This window comes from Talpa europaea, assembly GCF_964194135.1.
Source record: "Talpa europaea genome assembly, chromosome: 7".
Taxonomy (NCBI): Eukaryota; Metazoa; Chordata; class Mammalia; order Eulipotyphla; family Talpidae; genus Talpa; species Talpa europaea.
This window is the reverse complement of record NC_140074.1, coordinates 76,632,287-76,648,943: the sequence shown is the minus strand read 5'-3', so window position 1 is coordinate 76,648,943 and position 16,657 is coordinate 76,632,287. Positions and strand designations below refer to the sequence as shown.

The 16,657-nt window shown below is 37.7% G+C and overlaps 1 protein-coding gene across 1 annotated transcript in view; it reads left to right on the top strand.

The window, feature by feature from the left end:
• Positions 1-8,860: 8,860 nt before the first annotated feature.
• Positions 8,861-16,657, top strand: part of HSD17B3 (hydroxysteroid 17-beta dehydrogenase 3) — a gene marked incomplete at both ends in the record, with an annotated part of 42,003 nt that continues 34,206 nt past the window's right edge. Inside the window, 2 exons of the mRNA XM_084237833.1 lie at positions 8,861-9,014; positions 11,187-11,233. Coding sequence (XP_084093959.1) covers positions 8,861-9,014; positions 11,187-11,233 — 201 coding nt within the window. The remainder of the gene's footprint in view (positions 9,015-11,186; positions 11,234-16,657) is intronic.

Below are 16,657 nucleotides of genomic sequence, written 5' to 3'. Positions count from 1 at the left end.
CGGTTGAGTGCTGGGTTGCGAAGCTGCCCACAGCCCCTGCAGCGCCGGTTCGATCCCCGGCTGCTCCCCGGCCACCGGAGGAGGGTCCTGCGCAGACCTCTCCTGCCGCCCGCTGCTCCCCTCAGCAGTGTGCTTCGGTCCTTCTGCCTGCTCTGCTCCCCGCTCTGGCTCTGGTGAATTCTCTCACCCTCCCGCGCTTCTGACTGTACCCAGTGCTTGTATAAATAAATAAATAAATAAATAAATAAATAAATAAATAAATAAATAAATCTTTAAAAAAAACAAGAAAAAAGAAGTGCAATTATTACTATATGCAGATGATATGATATATATAGAAAATCCTAAAACTCCACCAAAAAACTGCCTGTACTCTTTCCCATAGGTGCTAGACCAAAATTATTAAACATAATAGATTAATACAACAAAATGGTTGGTTACAAAATCAACATACAAAAATCTGTAGCTTTTATATATACAAACAACAAGTGAGATGTAAAAGAAATTAGGAAAACTCCATTTATAAGTGCTTCAAAAATAATCAAATACCTCAGAACTAAATGAAAGAACTGACTCCCATACAATGAAAACTACAAGGGTTCTGATAGCGACATTAGGAGATGGAAGGACATCCAAAGTTCCTGCACGGGGAGGAGGATCAATAAAATCAAAATGACTATTCTGTATAAAGTTATTTATAAATGTAATGCAATCCCCAGTAAAAAGCCAATAATATTTTTCAGGGAAATTTAGCAAAATATATTGATATTCAAACGGAACCACAGAAAGGCTTGAATAGCAAAAGTAATCTGTTTTCTTGGTGAAACTTTGGCATGGGTTTTTAAAATAGAGTAACATTGGTTTACAGCACTGTTTATGATTCAGAAGTGTAGGATCACACCCTTCAGGTGTATGTCACTACACCATATTTACCATTAAGGTTCTGAAAGTCCTTCACCCCAGCCTACTGTGCCCTCTCCCCACTTCCTCTCCTTTCTTCTCTTCATACTGATAGCCTCAATTGTATAGTTAGATTTCTAGGGCATGTTATTGGTTTGATTTTATCTGACCCTTTGTGATGTTACTCTATATCCCACCTGTAAGTGACACCATCTTTTGTGTTTTGCCTTCTCATTTATTTCATTTAGCATAATTTACTCCAGTTCCAGCCATTCTTTTGCAAAAGTCAATAATTTATCTTTTTTTTATAGCTGAATATTCCATTGTTTATGTATATCACATTTGCCTAATGCACTCATCTTTCTTTGGGCACTTAGGTTGTTTTCATAGTTTGGCTATTGTAAGTAGAACTACAACAAACACGAGAGTGCAGGTATTCCATTGCATTGATGTCTTTGTATTCTACAAGTGGGTATCTAAGAGTGGAATTGATGGATCATATGTCAGATTTAATCTTATTGTTTTGAAAAATGCCTGTACTCTTTTCCATAGGTGCTGGACCAGAATTAAGTTCTAACAAACCTTCAAAGACAAACTAATGACTCTAAAAAAATAAGAGGGAATGCTTCAAATATATTGTATGAATCATTATCATTCTGATACCACAAGCAGATAAGGACATCACAACAAAAGAAAACTACACACCAATAAATCTTGAGGAACATAGGTGCACAAGTCTTCAACAGAATCTAAGCAAACCAAATTCAAAAATACATTTAAAGGATCATATGTCCCACAAAGTATGATTTATTTCAAGGATAGTTCAACATCTATAAGTCAATAAGTTCAATAAAGGAAATTCCAAGAAAAGAAGAGATAAAGATCATATGATCATATGAATAGACACAGAGAAAGCATTTGACAAGATTCAACATCCATTTAAAAAAAAAATGAAACTCAAAAAATTGGGAATAAAGGCTTGTATGCCTTATTCACATATGACATATATGACATACATATTTGTCATATATGATAAACCCACAGTTAACATAATACTCAATGATGAAAATTTGGAAGCTTTTTCTCTGCAATCAGATACAAGATGAGGATGTCCACTGTCACCACTACTATTCAACATAGTAACAGAAGCCCTAGCTAGAACAATTAGGCAAGAGAAAGAAATAAAAGGACTCAAATTGTGATAGAAGAAATGAAACTTTTCACAATTTGAGATGACATTATAGAAAACCCTAAAGATGCCATTAAAAAAACTATTAGAAACAGTAAATCAGTACAATAAAGTGGCAAACTACACCAGAAAAATCAGGACACAGTCAAAGACTATTAGGCCCTGCTAATCTTATTAATAGGACCCAGGCATGAACTGGAAGAGGTCTCATCAGGCAAAGCGGGGCCTATCTGGACATTGATAAGGGTCCTAACCACAAAGAATTGAAACAAATATAAAATGTTGATTGGATGTGTTCTTTTTTTTTTTTTTTAAAGATTTATTTATTTATACAAGCACTGGGTACAGTCAGAAGCGCGGGAAGGTGAGAGAATTTACCAGAGCCAGAGTAGGGAGCTGAACAGGCAGTCTGACGAAATACACTGCTGAGGGGAGCAGCGGGCGTGGCAGGAGAGGTCTGTGCGCCATGTGGGACCTTCACTGGCGGCCGGGGATCGAACCAGCGCTGCAGAGGCTTCAGGCAGCTTTGCAACCCAGTGCTCAACCACTGTGCCACCGGGGAGGCCCTGGATGTGTTCTTAATGAAAGTTCTCACCTAGAAAATTCAAGCTCTAGGTCTAGCGTAGAGGATAGTTAGGAACCAAGTCATTACTTTGAAACTGGTAAATAAAGGAAAGAATCAAGCATTTACTTCACCTCACACCTGTGGAAATGGCCCATATTAAAAGAATAGCAAACAAATGACAAGGATGCAGTAAAAGAGGGAGCCCTCAGATTTGGGGGATACAGTGTCCTATAGCTGTCTGTTAAGTCCATAAGTTCCATGTCTTTATTTAGGGCTCTAGTGTCTTTATTTTTTTTTTATTTATTTATTTTATGGAGCTGGATGGTGTGGGTTTATTTATTTATTTATTTATTTTTTAGTTTTTTAAAATTTTTTAAAAATAAATTTTATTTTTATGTTCCCCATACAATTGCAACCCCCCATTTTGACCCCAATCCTTCCCCTCCCACCCCCACCCCCCAAAAAAGTGTCTCTGGTTCATAGTTTTTTGTTGATTTTGATTTTCACTTTCTTATAGTTATTCATTTTCCTGGTCCCTTATTTAAGTTTTCTAGATTCCTGCTATGAGTGAGACCATCCGGTGTTTTTCTTTTTCTTTCTGGCTTATTTCGCTGAGCATGATCCCTTCCAGTGCCATCCATGTTGCTGCAAATTGCATGTGTTTATCTTTTTTGAATGCTGAGTAATATTCCATGGTGTATATGTACCACATCTTCTTGATCCAGCATCTGTTTTTGGGCATTTGGGCTGTTTCCAAAGCTTAGCTATTGTAAACAGTGCTGCTATAAACATAGGGGTGCAGGTGTTCTTTGGAATTGATGTTTCTGTGTCCTTTGGGTAAATACCTAGGAGTGGAATTGCTGCATCATATGGAAACTCTATGTTTAGTAGGTTCAGAAATCTCCACACAGCTCTCCATAGTGGTTGGACCAGTTATTTTTTGTCTCATTGATCTGTCCATTGGTGAGAGTGGAATGTTGAAGTCTCCCACTATATATATATATTTTTTTTTTCTTTAATGTCTGTTTTCAGAGCTGATAATAATTGACTAATATATTTTGGTGCTCCTGCCTTTGGTGAGTATATGTTGAGGAGTGTTATATCTTCCTGATGCATTGTCCCCTTGATCATAATGTAGTGTCCATCTATGTCTCTTTTCGCCTTTTTTGGTTTGAAGTCTATTTCATCTGATGTAAGTATAGCTGTCCCTTCCTTCTTTTTTGGTCCATTTGCTTGTAGGATTGTTTTCCAATCCTTTACTTTCAGTCTGTGTTTATCTTTTGTGGTTAAATGTGTATCCTGGAGACAGCAGAAGGTTGGATTTTGTTTTTTAATACAGCCTGCTACTGTGTCTTTTTAACGTGGATGGAGCTATAAGGAATTATGTTTAGTGAAATAAGTCAGAAGGAAAAAGAGAAATATCAGATGGTTTCACTTATAGCAGGAATATAGGTGAACCAAATAAGACATCATTTTAAAAAATAACAACAATACAAAACACAACAAAGCAATAACAGACAATTCTAAATCAGAGACATCCTGCAGGGGAGGAGGGGAAAGAGGGATCAGAGGGAGGGAGGGAGGAGCACAGGGGACTGTGGTGATGGTGCACGGGTGCATTGGTGAAGGAAAGTCTATGGGGACTACATCTGAGAGGGGAGGGAAGCAAATATTATTTTAAAATGAACAATGATATAAAAAGTAAAAAAGGGAATTCTCTTACACTGCTGGTGGGAATGTAAATTGGTCCAGTCACATGGAAGGCTATGTGGGGTTTCCTCAAAACATTAAAAATGGATCTACCATATGACCCAGTGATTACACTATTATGGCAGGATTCTGTCAGGTAGTACTCAGAGAGGAGGAGGGAAGTTCTTTATTTACCCACTGGGCTTTACACTGGTGGACTCAGAAGAGTTCTCTCTCCAAAGTCTGAGCCCTGAACAATTAGGTAACAGAGTATTTATTGTCTAAAGCAAGGTTGTATAGAGTTAGCTGGGAGGCATGAATCAGGCATGTGACCTTAAGAGCATTTGTGAGTTGTTCCCTGAAACTTTTAGTTCATACTTTGTTCCAACTTCAGGTAATCACAGGCCAGCCTGAAATTTTCCACTTCAACACTTCTAGGAACCTACCCAAAGGACACAAAAACACTAACCTGAAAAGTAAACCTGTACTTTTATGTTTATTGCAGCACCATTTACAATAGTCAAATATGGAAACAACTTAAATGCCCTTCAAACAGATGAATAGATCAAGAAGATGTGATATACATACACAATGGAATACTACTCAGTGAGCAAAAATGATAAAAATCATGTCATTTGTGGCAATATGGATGCAACTGGAAGTGATCAGGCTAAGCAAAATAAGTCAGGAGGAAAAAGATAAATATCACATCATTTCACTTGTATGTGGAATATGTAGAAACCAAACCAAGGATTGGGGGCAAAAAACTTGCAAACTGGCCATAGATCTGAGGCATACGACAGGATAGGAGGAGCAAGAGTGGTCAAAACAAGGGAGGGAAGAGCACAATGGACTGAGGTAATGAGTCACATATGCTCTGGTGGTGGGAGAACTACAGGGCCTACACCTGAGGGGAGAAATCAAATACTGTCCAAAAATTAGCAATGATGTAAGAAAATAAATTTAAAAAATAAATCAATTTCTTAAAAAAAAAAAGGAAAATAGCAACAGCCTGTGTTCTCCTTATCAGTGATTATGAAAACACAGTAATACCCTGTTCTTTCCTTATCAGTTATTAGCAAAGAAACAAGGGACAAACTGTTGATGATTACAAAAGACTCCACATTGCTGCCTTTTATCTGAAGACTCATTTCAACCAATCAAACCAACAAATGACCTAAGCTTAATTAAATCATTTCCCTGCTTGATCCTTAACAATTCTTCTATACCCTGCCCTTTGATTGTGGACCTGGATCATGATTTGTATTCTTAAATAAAGACTTCCTTGATTATATTATTGTCTGATTCTCAGTCAACAGCCATAACCACAGAGTCTCCTGTGAAATTTGAACCCCACCATGGGTCCAGGATCTCCATTTCAAATTTGTTCCTTAAATACACCCTTTCAAGCCTTGAATATTCTTCTGAGTTCTCTTTTATACCCTTTAGCAGCTAATTCCATACTGATAATTTTTAAAAAACAGTAAGTGGTCCCTGTGCAAATGGCTGCATGATTTGCATCCCCTGAGAAAACCTGATTGAGATACTAGTAAAACTAAAGTTGTACAGGTATAATGTGTATGACCCAGCAATAGTGTGAGTATTGCATGTGTGTGTGTGTGTGTGTGTTTGTGTGTGTGTGTGTGTGTGTGAGAGAGAGAGAGAGAGAGAAAGAGAGACAGAGAAAGACAGACTTTGACATGTGTGGCAAAGTGCAAAAACAAGTGGTGCTGTTCAGCATAATCCAAATCTACTTACCTATTAACAGAAAACTCTGACTGGAAAGAGAGAGAGGGAGAGGTGGGGAGAGAAAGGGAGAAGGGAGAAGGGAGAGGGAGATATCAAGGGTACCTCCAAGATTTTTAATCTGAACAACTGGAAGATAAGAGCTGTCATTTTCTGATAGAGAAGCCTACAAGAAGACAGGTTTTAACTTTTTGTAGTTAATATCAGAAATTAGTTTTAGACATATTCAGTTTGAGATACTGTAGTGGCAGGATTTCTATGACCGGGCAGATGGGTGAAGGAGGAGTCCTGGAGCCCTCAGTGTCTTTTTCAGGCTTTTATTTGGATTTAACAGGTACATGGCAGTCTGGATTTAACAGGTACGTGGCAGTCTGGGGTGATGTGGGGTCAGGAAGCTGGAAGGCCTCACGGCTCCCGGCTAACCTTCATTCTTTACTGGTCTCTCCGGCGCTCTCTCGTGGTCTCTTCTGGTCTGCTGCTCCATTTTCTACTTTGCTCTTCTATTCCATTCCAACTCTCTCTGCTAGTGTCCCCGTGATGCTGCCCTTATAAGCCCAGTCTCTCAGCCCAGGTGTACCCACTTACATATGCCCACACCTTACTCCAGGTGCCTGCCATCAGGCATGCATTCAGGCCCACAGATCCATCATCAATCCTAATGGCAGGAGGGCAGAAAAGCCTGGTACTTTTTACCTTACCCTACAGATACCCATTTAAATGGAAGTGTTAAATAGAAAATTGGTTGGGCAAATCTGCATGACCAGACTGAATGACCATTAAATCTATACATTTGAGGTTCTTCAGCATTCAGTGTTCTTAAAGTCAAGAGGTTGCGTTTGTGACCAGATGAGTAATTATGGATTTTCGAGAAAAGAGCTAAGGACTGAAATCTGGGATGTACTTCGTGGATGACAGCTATGTCCTTCTTTCTCTGTTTTGGTTGTCATGCTCACCCCATCTGCCCACCCCAAAGGTCATTTCTCACTATCCAGAAGGGTCACATCATTGTTGCAGGCTGATTCTTCCCTTTCATTCAAATTTCAGCTCACAGAATTTCCTCTTAAACACCTTCTCTAAGGTGAGAAGAGAGGCAAAGGAACTGATAAATTATTCAAGGAGATAATTGAAGAGAACTTACTGAGCATGAAAAAGGAGATGAACATAGACATATAAGAAGTGATAAGAACACCTAATTACCACAATGAAAAGAAAACTACAGCAAGACACATAATAGTAAAGCTTGCAAAAGTCCAAGACAAGGAAAAATAATGAAACTGGCAAGGGGGGAAAAACAGATAACTTATAAGGGAAAATTAATCAGGCTGACATCGGACCTCTCTGAAGAAACACTAAGGGCAAGAAGAGAAGGGAGTGACATATTCAACAAATTTCAGGACAGGAAAAAATAAACACCTGGGATTACATCAAACTGAAAAGCTTCTATACAGCAAAAGAGACATTAATCAAAACAAATAGACACCCCGTTGATTGGGAAAAAAAACTTGGCACTCCATACAACTGACAAGGTACTGATCACAAAGATAATCAAAGAATGCACAGGACTCAACAAAATCAAAGTAAACAATCCAGTCAAGAAATGGGCAGAAGAACTAAAAGAAACTTCTCCAAAAAGGACATGCAAATGGCAAACAGACATATGAAAAAATGTTCAATCCCTTATAATGAGGGAAATGCAAATCAAAACCACAATGAGATACCACCTTACATTAGTAAGAATTGCACATATTTTAAAAAAAAAACTAGCAACAACAAATATTGTCGGGGATGTGGTGAAAAAGGAACTCTCCTATATTGCTGGTGGGAGTGCAAACTGGTCCAACCACTCTGGAAAGCTGTATGGAGGTTCCTCAGCCTACTAAAAATGGAGCTACCTTAGGACCCAGCAATTCCACTCCTAGGGATCTACCCAAAGGACACAAAAACATTGATTTAAAAGATTATCTGTACCCCTATATTTATTGCAACACTATTTATAATAGGTAAAACCTGAAAACAACCCAAATGCCCCAAAAGAGATGAGTGGATCAAGAAGATGTGGTATATATATATATATATATATATATATATATATATACACAATGGAATATTATTTCACAATCAAAAAAGATAAACTCATGCCATTCGCAGCAACCTGGGTGGGACTATACCTGAGGGGTTGGAAAGCAATCTTTTTTTTTTAAATGAACAATGATGTAAAATATACATAAATTAAAAAAAATAAACACCTTCTCTAAAAGATTACTCAGTAGCACTTTTCCATGGCACTGACCTCTGACATTACCTTATTTGCATATTGTCTTTCATACTGGAATCCCAGCTTCCACCTTGTGAAGACCCCACCTTATTTACTTTTGTCTATTACAATGTCTCCAACAGCATATGCTATTAGACAGGCGGTCAAATAAATATTTGTTGAATAAATGAATGATAACATACATGACTGCATTCTTTTTAGCTTCCAAATTCTGGGAGAGCAACCTGGACTGGCATTTTTCCATGATCCAGTCTTTATTTTTCTTTACCTCCACTTTTCACTTCTTCACCAGCACTCCCTTGCTGTTACGAAAGTCCAACAGTGTTGCAAAGAGATTACAGAGAACAGCTTCTGCCAAAGCCTGTGAATCAGAAGATTGTATAAAGAGGTTAATCTTTATACAATGTGCCCAGTGATTTCAGGAAGATGAAGGACATGCCCCAGAGGGCCAGTAGAAGGGCCAGGCCAGTTCCAAGACAGTATTTGCTAAGGTGCAGTCATGGGGCAGGTTCTGGAGCAGCTCTTCATTTTGGTAGGGCTGTTGGTATTTCTGGTCTACCTGGTGAAGTGTGTGAGATTCTCCAAATGTATTTTTTTGCATTTCTGGAGCGCTCTTCCAAGGTCTTTCTTGAAGTCAATGGGACAGTGGGCAGGTAAGAAAGCTTTCCACCTCTTCTGTTTTGTTATATCTGCTTCTTATTATTTATGTCTCAAGGGATATATTGCTTTTCTTCCTTTTGAAAGCAAAGGTGTAATTCCTTTGGGTGATTTTAATTTGGATGATGGTGGTGGGAAGAATGAGTGAAGTTAAAATGTTCTAAAAAAACAAGATGTTGGGCTTGAGGAGAATAACTAGGGAGGATGCTACTCAGCTCTCCCCTATGTGCCTGCCCTCTCATCCTTGCTAGCTGAGTTTGTTTCTTTATGGAGTTTATAATGATATAAACAATAAAGAATGCACAAATTTCTATATCCTCTTTTACATATTTTCAAAAGTCCTGGGTTCCTCCATTCTCTTACAGGGCATTTTAAAATTCTGAAATTCAAGCAATTTAAGTATATATTTTTACATCATTGTTGATTTTTGTACAAGTTTGATTTCTCCTCTCAGGTGTAATCACTATAAAATTACCACCACCAAGACACCTGTGAACCATCACCATAGTCTCTGTGCTCTCCACTCCCATTTTGATCCCTCTCCCTCCTCCTCCCCTGCTGAATGTCTCTGATTTATAGTTTGCCTGCTAGTTTTGCCTTTTTTCCCCTAATCCTCTCCCTTATTAAAAGATATTTCTCTGAGCCATATCATGAGTTTGTGAAGGCATTCCAGAATCAAGGCATCTAAGATCTCTTGGGAGCTATGTTTTCAAGATGGTTAGAATCTGGGTCTGGTTTGTGTACCATGATGATTAAATGCTACTTTCTATTAGGTTTTATTTCCTGGATGTTTCTTGTGAGTTCGTTTCTTGTGAGTTTCAGCTCCATTGCTGAGTTTAAGGTAAAGGCATAAGGCTGTGGTTTTAGTATCTCTTTATGAAGTGCTAAAGATAGATTTCCAAGCTGGGAATCAAGAAATCCGATGACTTTAGAAAATTTAAATCATCTAAGAAATACATGCATAAGGAGATGTGAACTTTCTAGGGCTGCCAGGTAAAATACAACACACTCAGTTAAATTTGAATTTTGGATAAACAATAATTTTTTAGTATAGATCACTCCAAATATTGCATGGGACATACTTACACTAAAAACTACCATTGTTAACCTGAAACTCATATTGAACTGTGCATTCTGTATCTTCATATACTAAAGCTAGAAAACTTACAACTTTGTGTGTGTTTGTGTATGTGTTTGTGTGTTTGTGTGTGCACGTGCACGTGCATGTGGGTGACTGAAAACTCCTTTGTTCTAGGAGTAGTATGTCACCAGTGAACTTTAGCTTGAGTGCGCTGTATCTCAATATACTGCTCCACACAGATACAGATGAGGTGGTTTAGGACTCTTTCTTTTATTTTAGAGTGTTTTCCATGGTTTCACCAACCTCCCCACTCCCAAAAGCTTCATTTTGAACTTTTAATGGAGGGAAGGGAGGACTGCAAACTTCAGAGTGGGAAAGGTTTGAGGGACACCACGATGGAATCTTCTGTCTAGAGAGTAGTCCTGCAAGAACATGTGACCAGGGCCTCCCGGGTGGCACAGGGGGTTGAGTGCAGCGCTGTGAAGCAGTCCACAGCTTGCAGCAAAAGTTCGATTCCTGGCTGGCCAGGGAGATACCCACATGGTGCGGCAGACCTCTCCTGTCTCGCCCGCTGCTCCCCTTAGCAGTGTTTTTGATCCTTCTGCCTGTTCTGCTCCCTGCTCTGTCTCTGGTGAATCCTTTCACCCTCCTGCAGTTCTGGCCTGCACACAAGTTGTTGTATAAATAAATAAATCTTTAAAAAAAAAAAAAAGAAAATGTGACCAGCAAGATAGAAGACTAGAGATCTATTCTCTCCTTTAAAACCATTTCTGGGGCCTCCCCTGGTGGAGCAGCGGTTGAGTGCTGGCCTGCGAAGCTGCCTGCAGCCTCTGCAGTGCTGGTTCAATCCCCGGCCCCCAGGGAGGTTCCCACATGGCGCGCAGACTATGGTGCGCAGACCTCTCCTGCCACGCCTGCTGCTCCTCTCAGTAATGTATTTCATCAGTCTGCCTGTTCTGTTCCCTGCTCTGGCTCTGGTGAATTCCCTCACCCTCCGGCACTTCTGACTGTGCCCAGTGCTTGTATAAATAAATAAATAAATCTTTAAAGATAAATAAATAAATAAAACCATTTCTGCTTTTTGCAGTGATCACTGGAGCAGGAGATGGGGTTGGAAAAGCGTATTCATTTGAGGTAAGTTGTGTTCTCAGACTTTCTCTTTCTTGGGTATTGAACACATTCAGGCCATGTGATGTCTGTCTCAAATATAAGATTTCTGATTATAAAAGCAATATGTATTTATTTATGAAAGCTAGTATTTTTTTTATTACAGAGGAAATGTAAAGATCATAATTTCACCCCCCTGGGATTATTTCTCCTTGGGAATTGTTTCAGGAATATATGGGATATTGTTAATTTTTAGTATAATTGTACCCTAAGTGTTTATATACTTAAACACAATTTAAAAAATGATAAGCTACCTTCCTTCTATCTGTCCTTTATAACTAAGGCATATATTGATTTTTAAAATTATTTTTATAGCCATAACATTATCTATTATTTGCATTTCAAGAAGATTATTTATTGCAAAGTATTATATAAAAAGAGGATCCACTAAGATTTGACTAGGAAGTTTGAATACCAAACCCTGGCTCTCTCAAGTACTAAGTAATGGAGATAGGTAGGTAGGTAGGCAGATTGATGATTGATAAATAGATACAGATGATAGAGAGATAGATAGGCAGAAAGATATTTAATTTATTCTAATTCTTTCCCTCCCTCAAATGAAGCTGTGAGCCTGATGTAAGCTATTTATTAATCAGTTGGGTACACCTACCTAGTCAGAACAGAGGTTTTGAGTAAAGCATTAGGATATCAGGGATTTCAAATTTAAAGGAAAAACAAAGGTACAGAATGGGAGATTGAAACTTAAGGGAGAAGATGGACTAATTGCAGAAAGTATCTACCAACATTTCTCAGAATATTAGTAGCATTGTTTAGATTCCTGATGATTCATTACATTCCAAATAAAATAGGTGCTGAAATATTAAAAAAAAAAAAAGAGGATCCCATAGGACTAAGAGTTACTAGAAATGATTGCTCTCTTTGTGTCTTTCCTTCCAGAATTGTTTCTCTGATAAAAGATAATTATGATTAAAATAATGCATATATAGCATACCTGGTTCTGTTAATATTGTTATTATTGTTATCATCAATATTATAGTTATTATCACAAATTCCACATTTCATTGATGAATTATTTTTTTCTTAGAATTCTCATGTGTTTTATTTCTTCCTCTTGCCTATTACCCTGACCTCTAGAATCATATAAAATACAATATGAGAAACAGAAACAATACTAGAAATGGTAAGAGGATGGCTGTTAAAAAAATCACAACACCTTAAAATATAATGAAAAGCACCTTATTCATAATAGAAAAATAATCTTAGAAATAAACAACATAAATTCATAGGTCTATTTCTAAAGAAAACAGTAAAATTCAATTGAGAAATGTGAGACATAACCTGAATAAGAGAAAAATACCATAGTCTTTTCTTCTTCTTGTTTTTTTATTGGTGGTCTATCTTATTAACTCTAAAATATCAATTATTTTTCATCAATGTCTTATAAGTACACACAATGGTTTCTTTCTTACATATCCTTCCCTCCATCCTTCCTTCCTTCTTTCCTTCCTTTCTTTCTTCCTTCCTTCTTTATATTTTACATCCTGTTTCATTTTTTTTTTTTACAATGTTTGCTGTCTTTTTTCAGGAATAATCCCCATTTCACCTGTGCACCATCACCATAGTCCCTTGAGATTTTCTCTCCCTCATTTTGATTCATCTCCCTCCCCCTCCCCTGCAGAACGTCTCTGATTATAGTTGTCTGTTTATTTTTGTTTTGTTTTATTATTTTTATTGTTATTATTTTTCCCCTAATACCTTACTTGGTTCCCTTATATTCCTCCTACAGGTGAAACCATCCAATATTTTTCTTTTTCCTTCTGACCTATTTCAATGATTATAATCCCTTCTAGCTCCATCCATGTTGCTGTGAATGACATTAGTGTATCTTTTTTGAATGCTGAGTAATATTCCATGGTGTATATGTACCACATCTTCTTGATCCAGTCATCTATTTTTGGGCATTTGAGTTGTTTTCAAGTCTCACCTATTATAAATAGTACTGCAATAAACATAGAAGTACAGGTATTCTTTTGAATTAGTGTTTTTGTGTCCTTTGGGTAGATTCCTAGGAGTGGAATTGCTGGGTCATATGATAGCTCCATTTTTAGTAGTCTGAAGAACCTCCACACAGCTTTCCATAGTGGTCGGATCAGTTTGCATTCCCACCGGCAGTGTAGGAGAGTTCCCTTTTCACCTTACCAACATTTGTTGTCGCTAATTTTTTTAATATGTGTCATTCTTGGGCCTCCCTGGTGGCGCAGGGGGTTGAGCTCAGCACTGTCAAGCTGTCTGCAGTCTCTGCAGTGCCGGTTCCATCCACAGATGCTAGGGAGATACCCACATTGCGCGGCAGATCTCTCCTGTCTCGCCCGCTGCTCCCCTCAGCAGTGTTTTCAGTCCATATGACTGTTCTGCTCCCTGCTCTGACTCTGGTGAATGCTATCACCCTCCCACACCTCTGGCCTGTACCCCAGTTCTTGTACGCATAAATAAATAAATAAATAAATAAATAAATAAATAAATAAATAAAACTATGAGTCATTCTTACTTGTGTAAGGTGATATCTCATTGTGGTTTTTATTTGCATTTCCCAGATTATGAGAAATGTTGAACATTTTTTCATATGGCTGTTGGCCATTTGCATTTCCTTTTTGGAAAAATGTCTTTTAAGTTCTTCTGCCCATTTTTTGACTGGATTGTTTATTTTGTTTTTGTTAATCATGTGAGATTTTTGTAGGTCTTCGCGATCAGTACCTCATCACTTGTATGGAGTTCTGAGATTTTTTTCCTAATCAATGGGGTGTCTCTTTGTTTTGCGTAATTCTCTTTGGGGTATAGAAGCTTTTTAGTTTGGTATAGCTCCAGCTGTTTATTTTTTCCTTCATTTTTTTTTTTTGCCTTGGATGATGAGTTTTTAAAGATGTTATTGAGATGTATGTCTTGTAGTGTTTTACCTATGTTTTCTCCTATATATTTTTTGGTTTCAGGTCTTATAGTCAGATCTTTCATCCATATTGAGTTGATTTGTGTGCATGGTGAGAGGTAGTGGTCTAGTTTCATTCTTTTGCTTATGGTGGTCCAGTTTTTCCAGCACCATTTATTGAACAAACTGTCCTTGTTCCATTGCAAATTCTTTGCTCTTTTGTCAAACATTAGTTGTCCATATATGTGTGGCTATATTTCTGTGTTTTCTATTTGGTTCCGTTTTTCTGTGTGTCTGTTTTTGTTCCAATGATACACTGTTTAAATTATTATGGCTTTGTATTATAGGTTGAAGTCTGGGGGTGTGATACCTCCATTCTTCATTTTAGTCAGGAGAGCTTTGGCTATTTGAGAATTTTTTTTATGGTTCCATATGAATTTCATCAGTATTTGTTGTATCTCTTTGAATAATGTTACTGAGATTTTTATTGGAATAGCGTTGAATCTGTAAATTGCTTTTGGTAGGAAAGCTATTTTAATAATGTTGATTCATCCAATCCATGAGCAGGGGATATCTTTCCATGCTTATCAGACATGCCCTTGCACAATAATTATTTCCCATTGTCAAGTGGGTCAAATTATTCAGTGTTTAATTTTTAAGCAAGTAATTTTCCGTGCCATGTACTTACAATATTCTTATACGTATAATTCATTGCCCAATGTATATTCCATCAGGTTTTTTTCTTTTTATGACCAAGAACAAAAAACAAAGGGATGCTTAATCTTCAGCCTCATGGTGTGAGGCCCTCTTTCTTCAGCCCCACGGTATGAGGCTCTTTAAACTTCCGTCCCATGGTCTGAGGCCTTTTTCTTAGCTGCCTGCCAGTGTCTTACCTGGCTGGGGCAACAAGGCCCCCTGCATCAGTGACCGTCTTTGTCTGTTTACCTTTTTTAGTTTGACTTCTATTTCATCTAAGTACGCTATTCTGCCTTCTTTTTTGGTCAATTTGCTTGTAGGATTGTTTTTCAAACTTTTACTTTCAGTCTATGTTTATCTTTTTTTTTTTAGGAATTTATTTTTTTTATTTTTTATTTTTTTTACTGTTCTTTTTTTTCTTTTTTTTAATAATAAATTTTATTTTTATATTCCCCATACAATTGCAACCCCCCCATTTTGACCCCAATCCCTCCCCTCCTGCCCCCCCACCCCCCAAAAAGTGTCTCTGGTTCATAGTTTTTTGTTGATTTTGATTTTCACTTTCTTATAGTTATTCATTTTCCTGATCCCTTATTTAAGTTTTCTAGATTCCTGCTATGAGTGAGACCATCCGGTATTTTTCTTTTTCTTTCTGGCTTATTTCGCTGAGCATGATCCCTTCCAGCGCCATCCATGTTGCTGCAAATTGCATGTGTTTATCTTTTTTGAATGCTGAGTAACATTCCATGGTATATATGTACCACATCTTCTTGATCCAGTCATCTATTTTTGGGCATTTGGGCTCTTTCCAAAGCTTAGCTATTGTAAACAGTGCTGCTATAAACATAGGCTTGCAGGTGCTCTTTGGAATTGATGTTTCTGTGTCCTTTGGGTAAATACCTAGGAGCTCTCCTGCACTGCTGGTGGGAGTGCAAGTGCAAACTGGTCCAACCACTATGGAGAGCTGTGTGGAGATTTCTGGACCTACTAAACATAGAGCTTCCATATGATCCAGCAAGTCTATGTTTATCTTTTAGTTAAATGTGTTTCTTGTAGACAGCAAAAGGTTGGATTTGTTTTTTAATCCAGCCTGCTATTCTGTGTCTTTTCATTGATGAGATAGTCCATTTATATTTAGAGTTAATATTGATACATTGGTGTCTGTACATGCCATTTTGTTTGTCCTGTTGTGGTTTTCCTCCTTGTTTTATTCTGTTCTTATTCATTCCTCTATTGGTTTTGGCTTAAGGACTTCTTGTAGTAATTTTTTGAGTGATGGATTTCTGAATATTCTGTTTGTCTGAGAAGGTCCTTATTTTTTCTTCAGAGCGGAAGGAGAGCTTTGCAGAATAAAGCTGGCATTTGTTGTCTTTAAGTTTGTTGAATATGTCACTCCCTTCTCTTCTTGCCCATGGTCTTTCTTCAGAGAAGTCTGATGTCAGCCTGATTAGTTTTCCTTTATAGGTTATCTGTTTCTTTCCCCTTGTCAGCTTCATTTTTTTTCCCTTGTCTTAGACTCTTGAAAGCTTTACTATTATGTGTCTTGCTGTAGTTTTTCTTTCATTGTGGTAATTTGTTGTTCTTCTTGCTTCTTGTATGTCTATTTTCATCTCCTTCTTCATGCTTGGAATGTTCTTTTCAATTATCTCCTTGAATAGTTTCTTGGTTCCTTGGTCTCTCTCCACACCTTCTGGGATTCCTACAACTCTCATATTTCCTTTTCTCATGGTGACAGATAGTTTTTGAAGTGTTTCTTCATTCTTTTTCCTTTGTACGTCTCTTTCCTTTTATTTTTTTTGGTTCTTTTTATT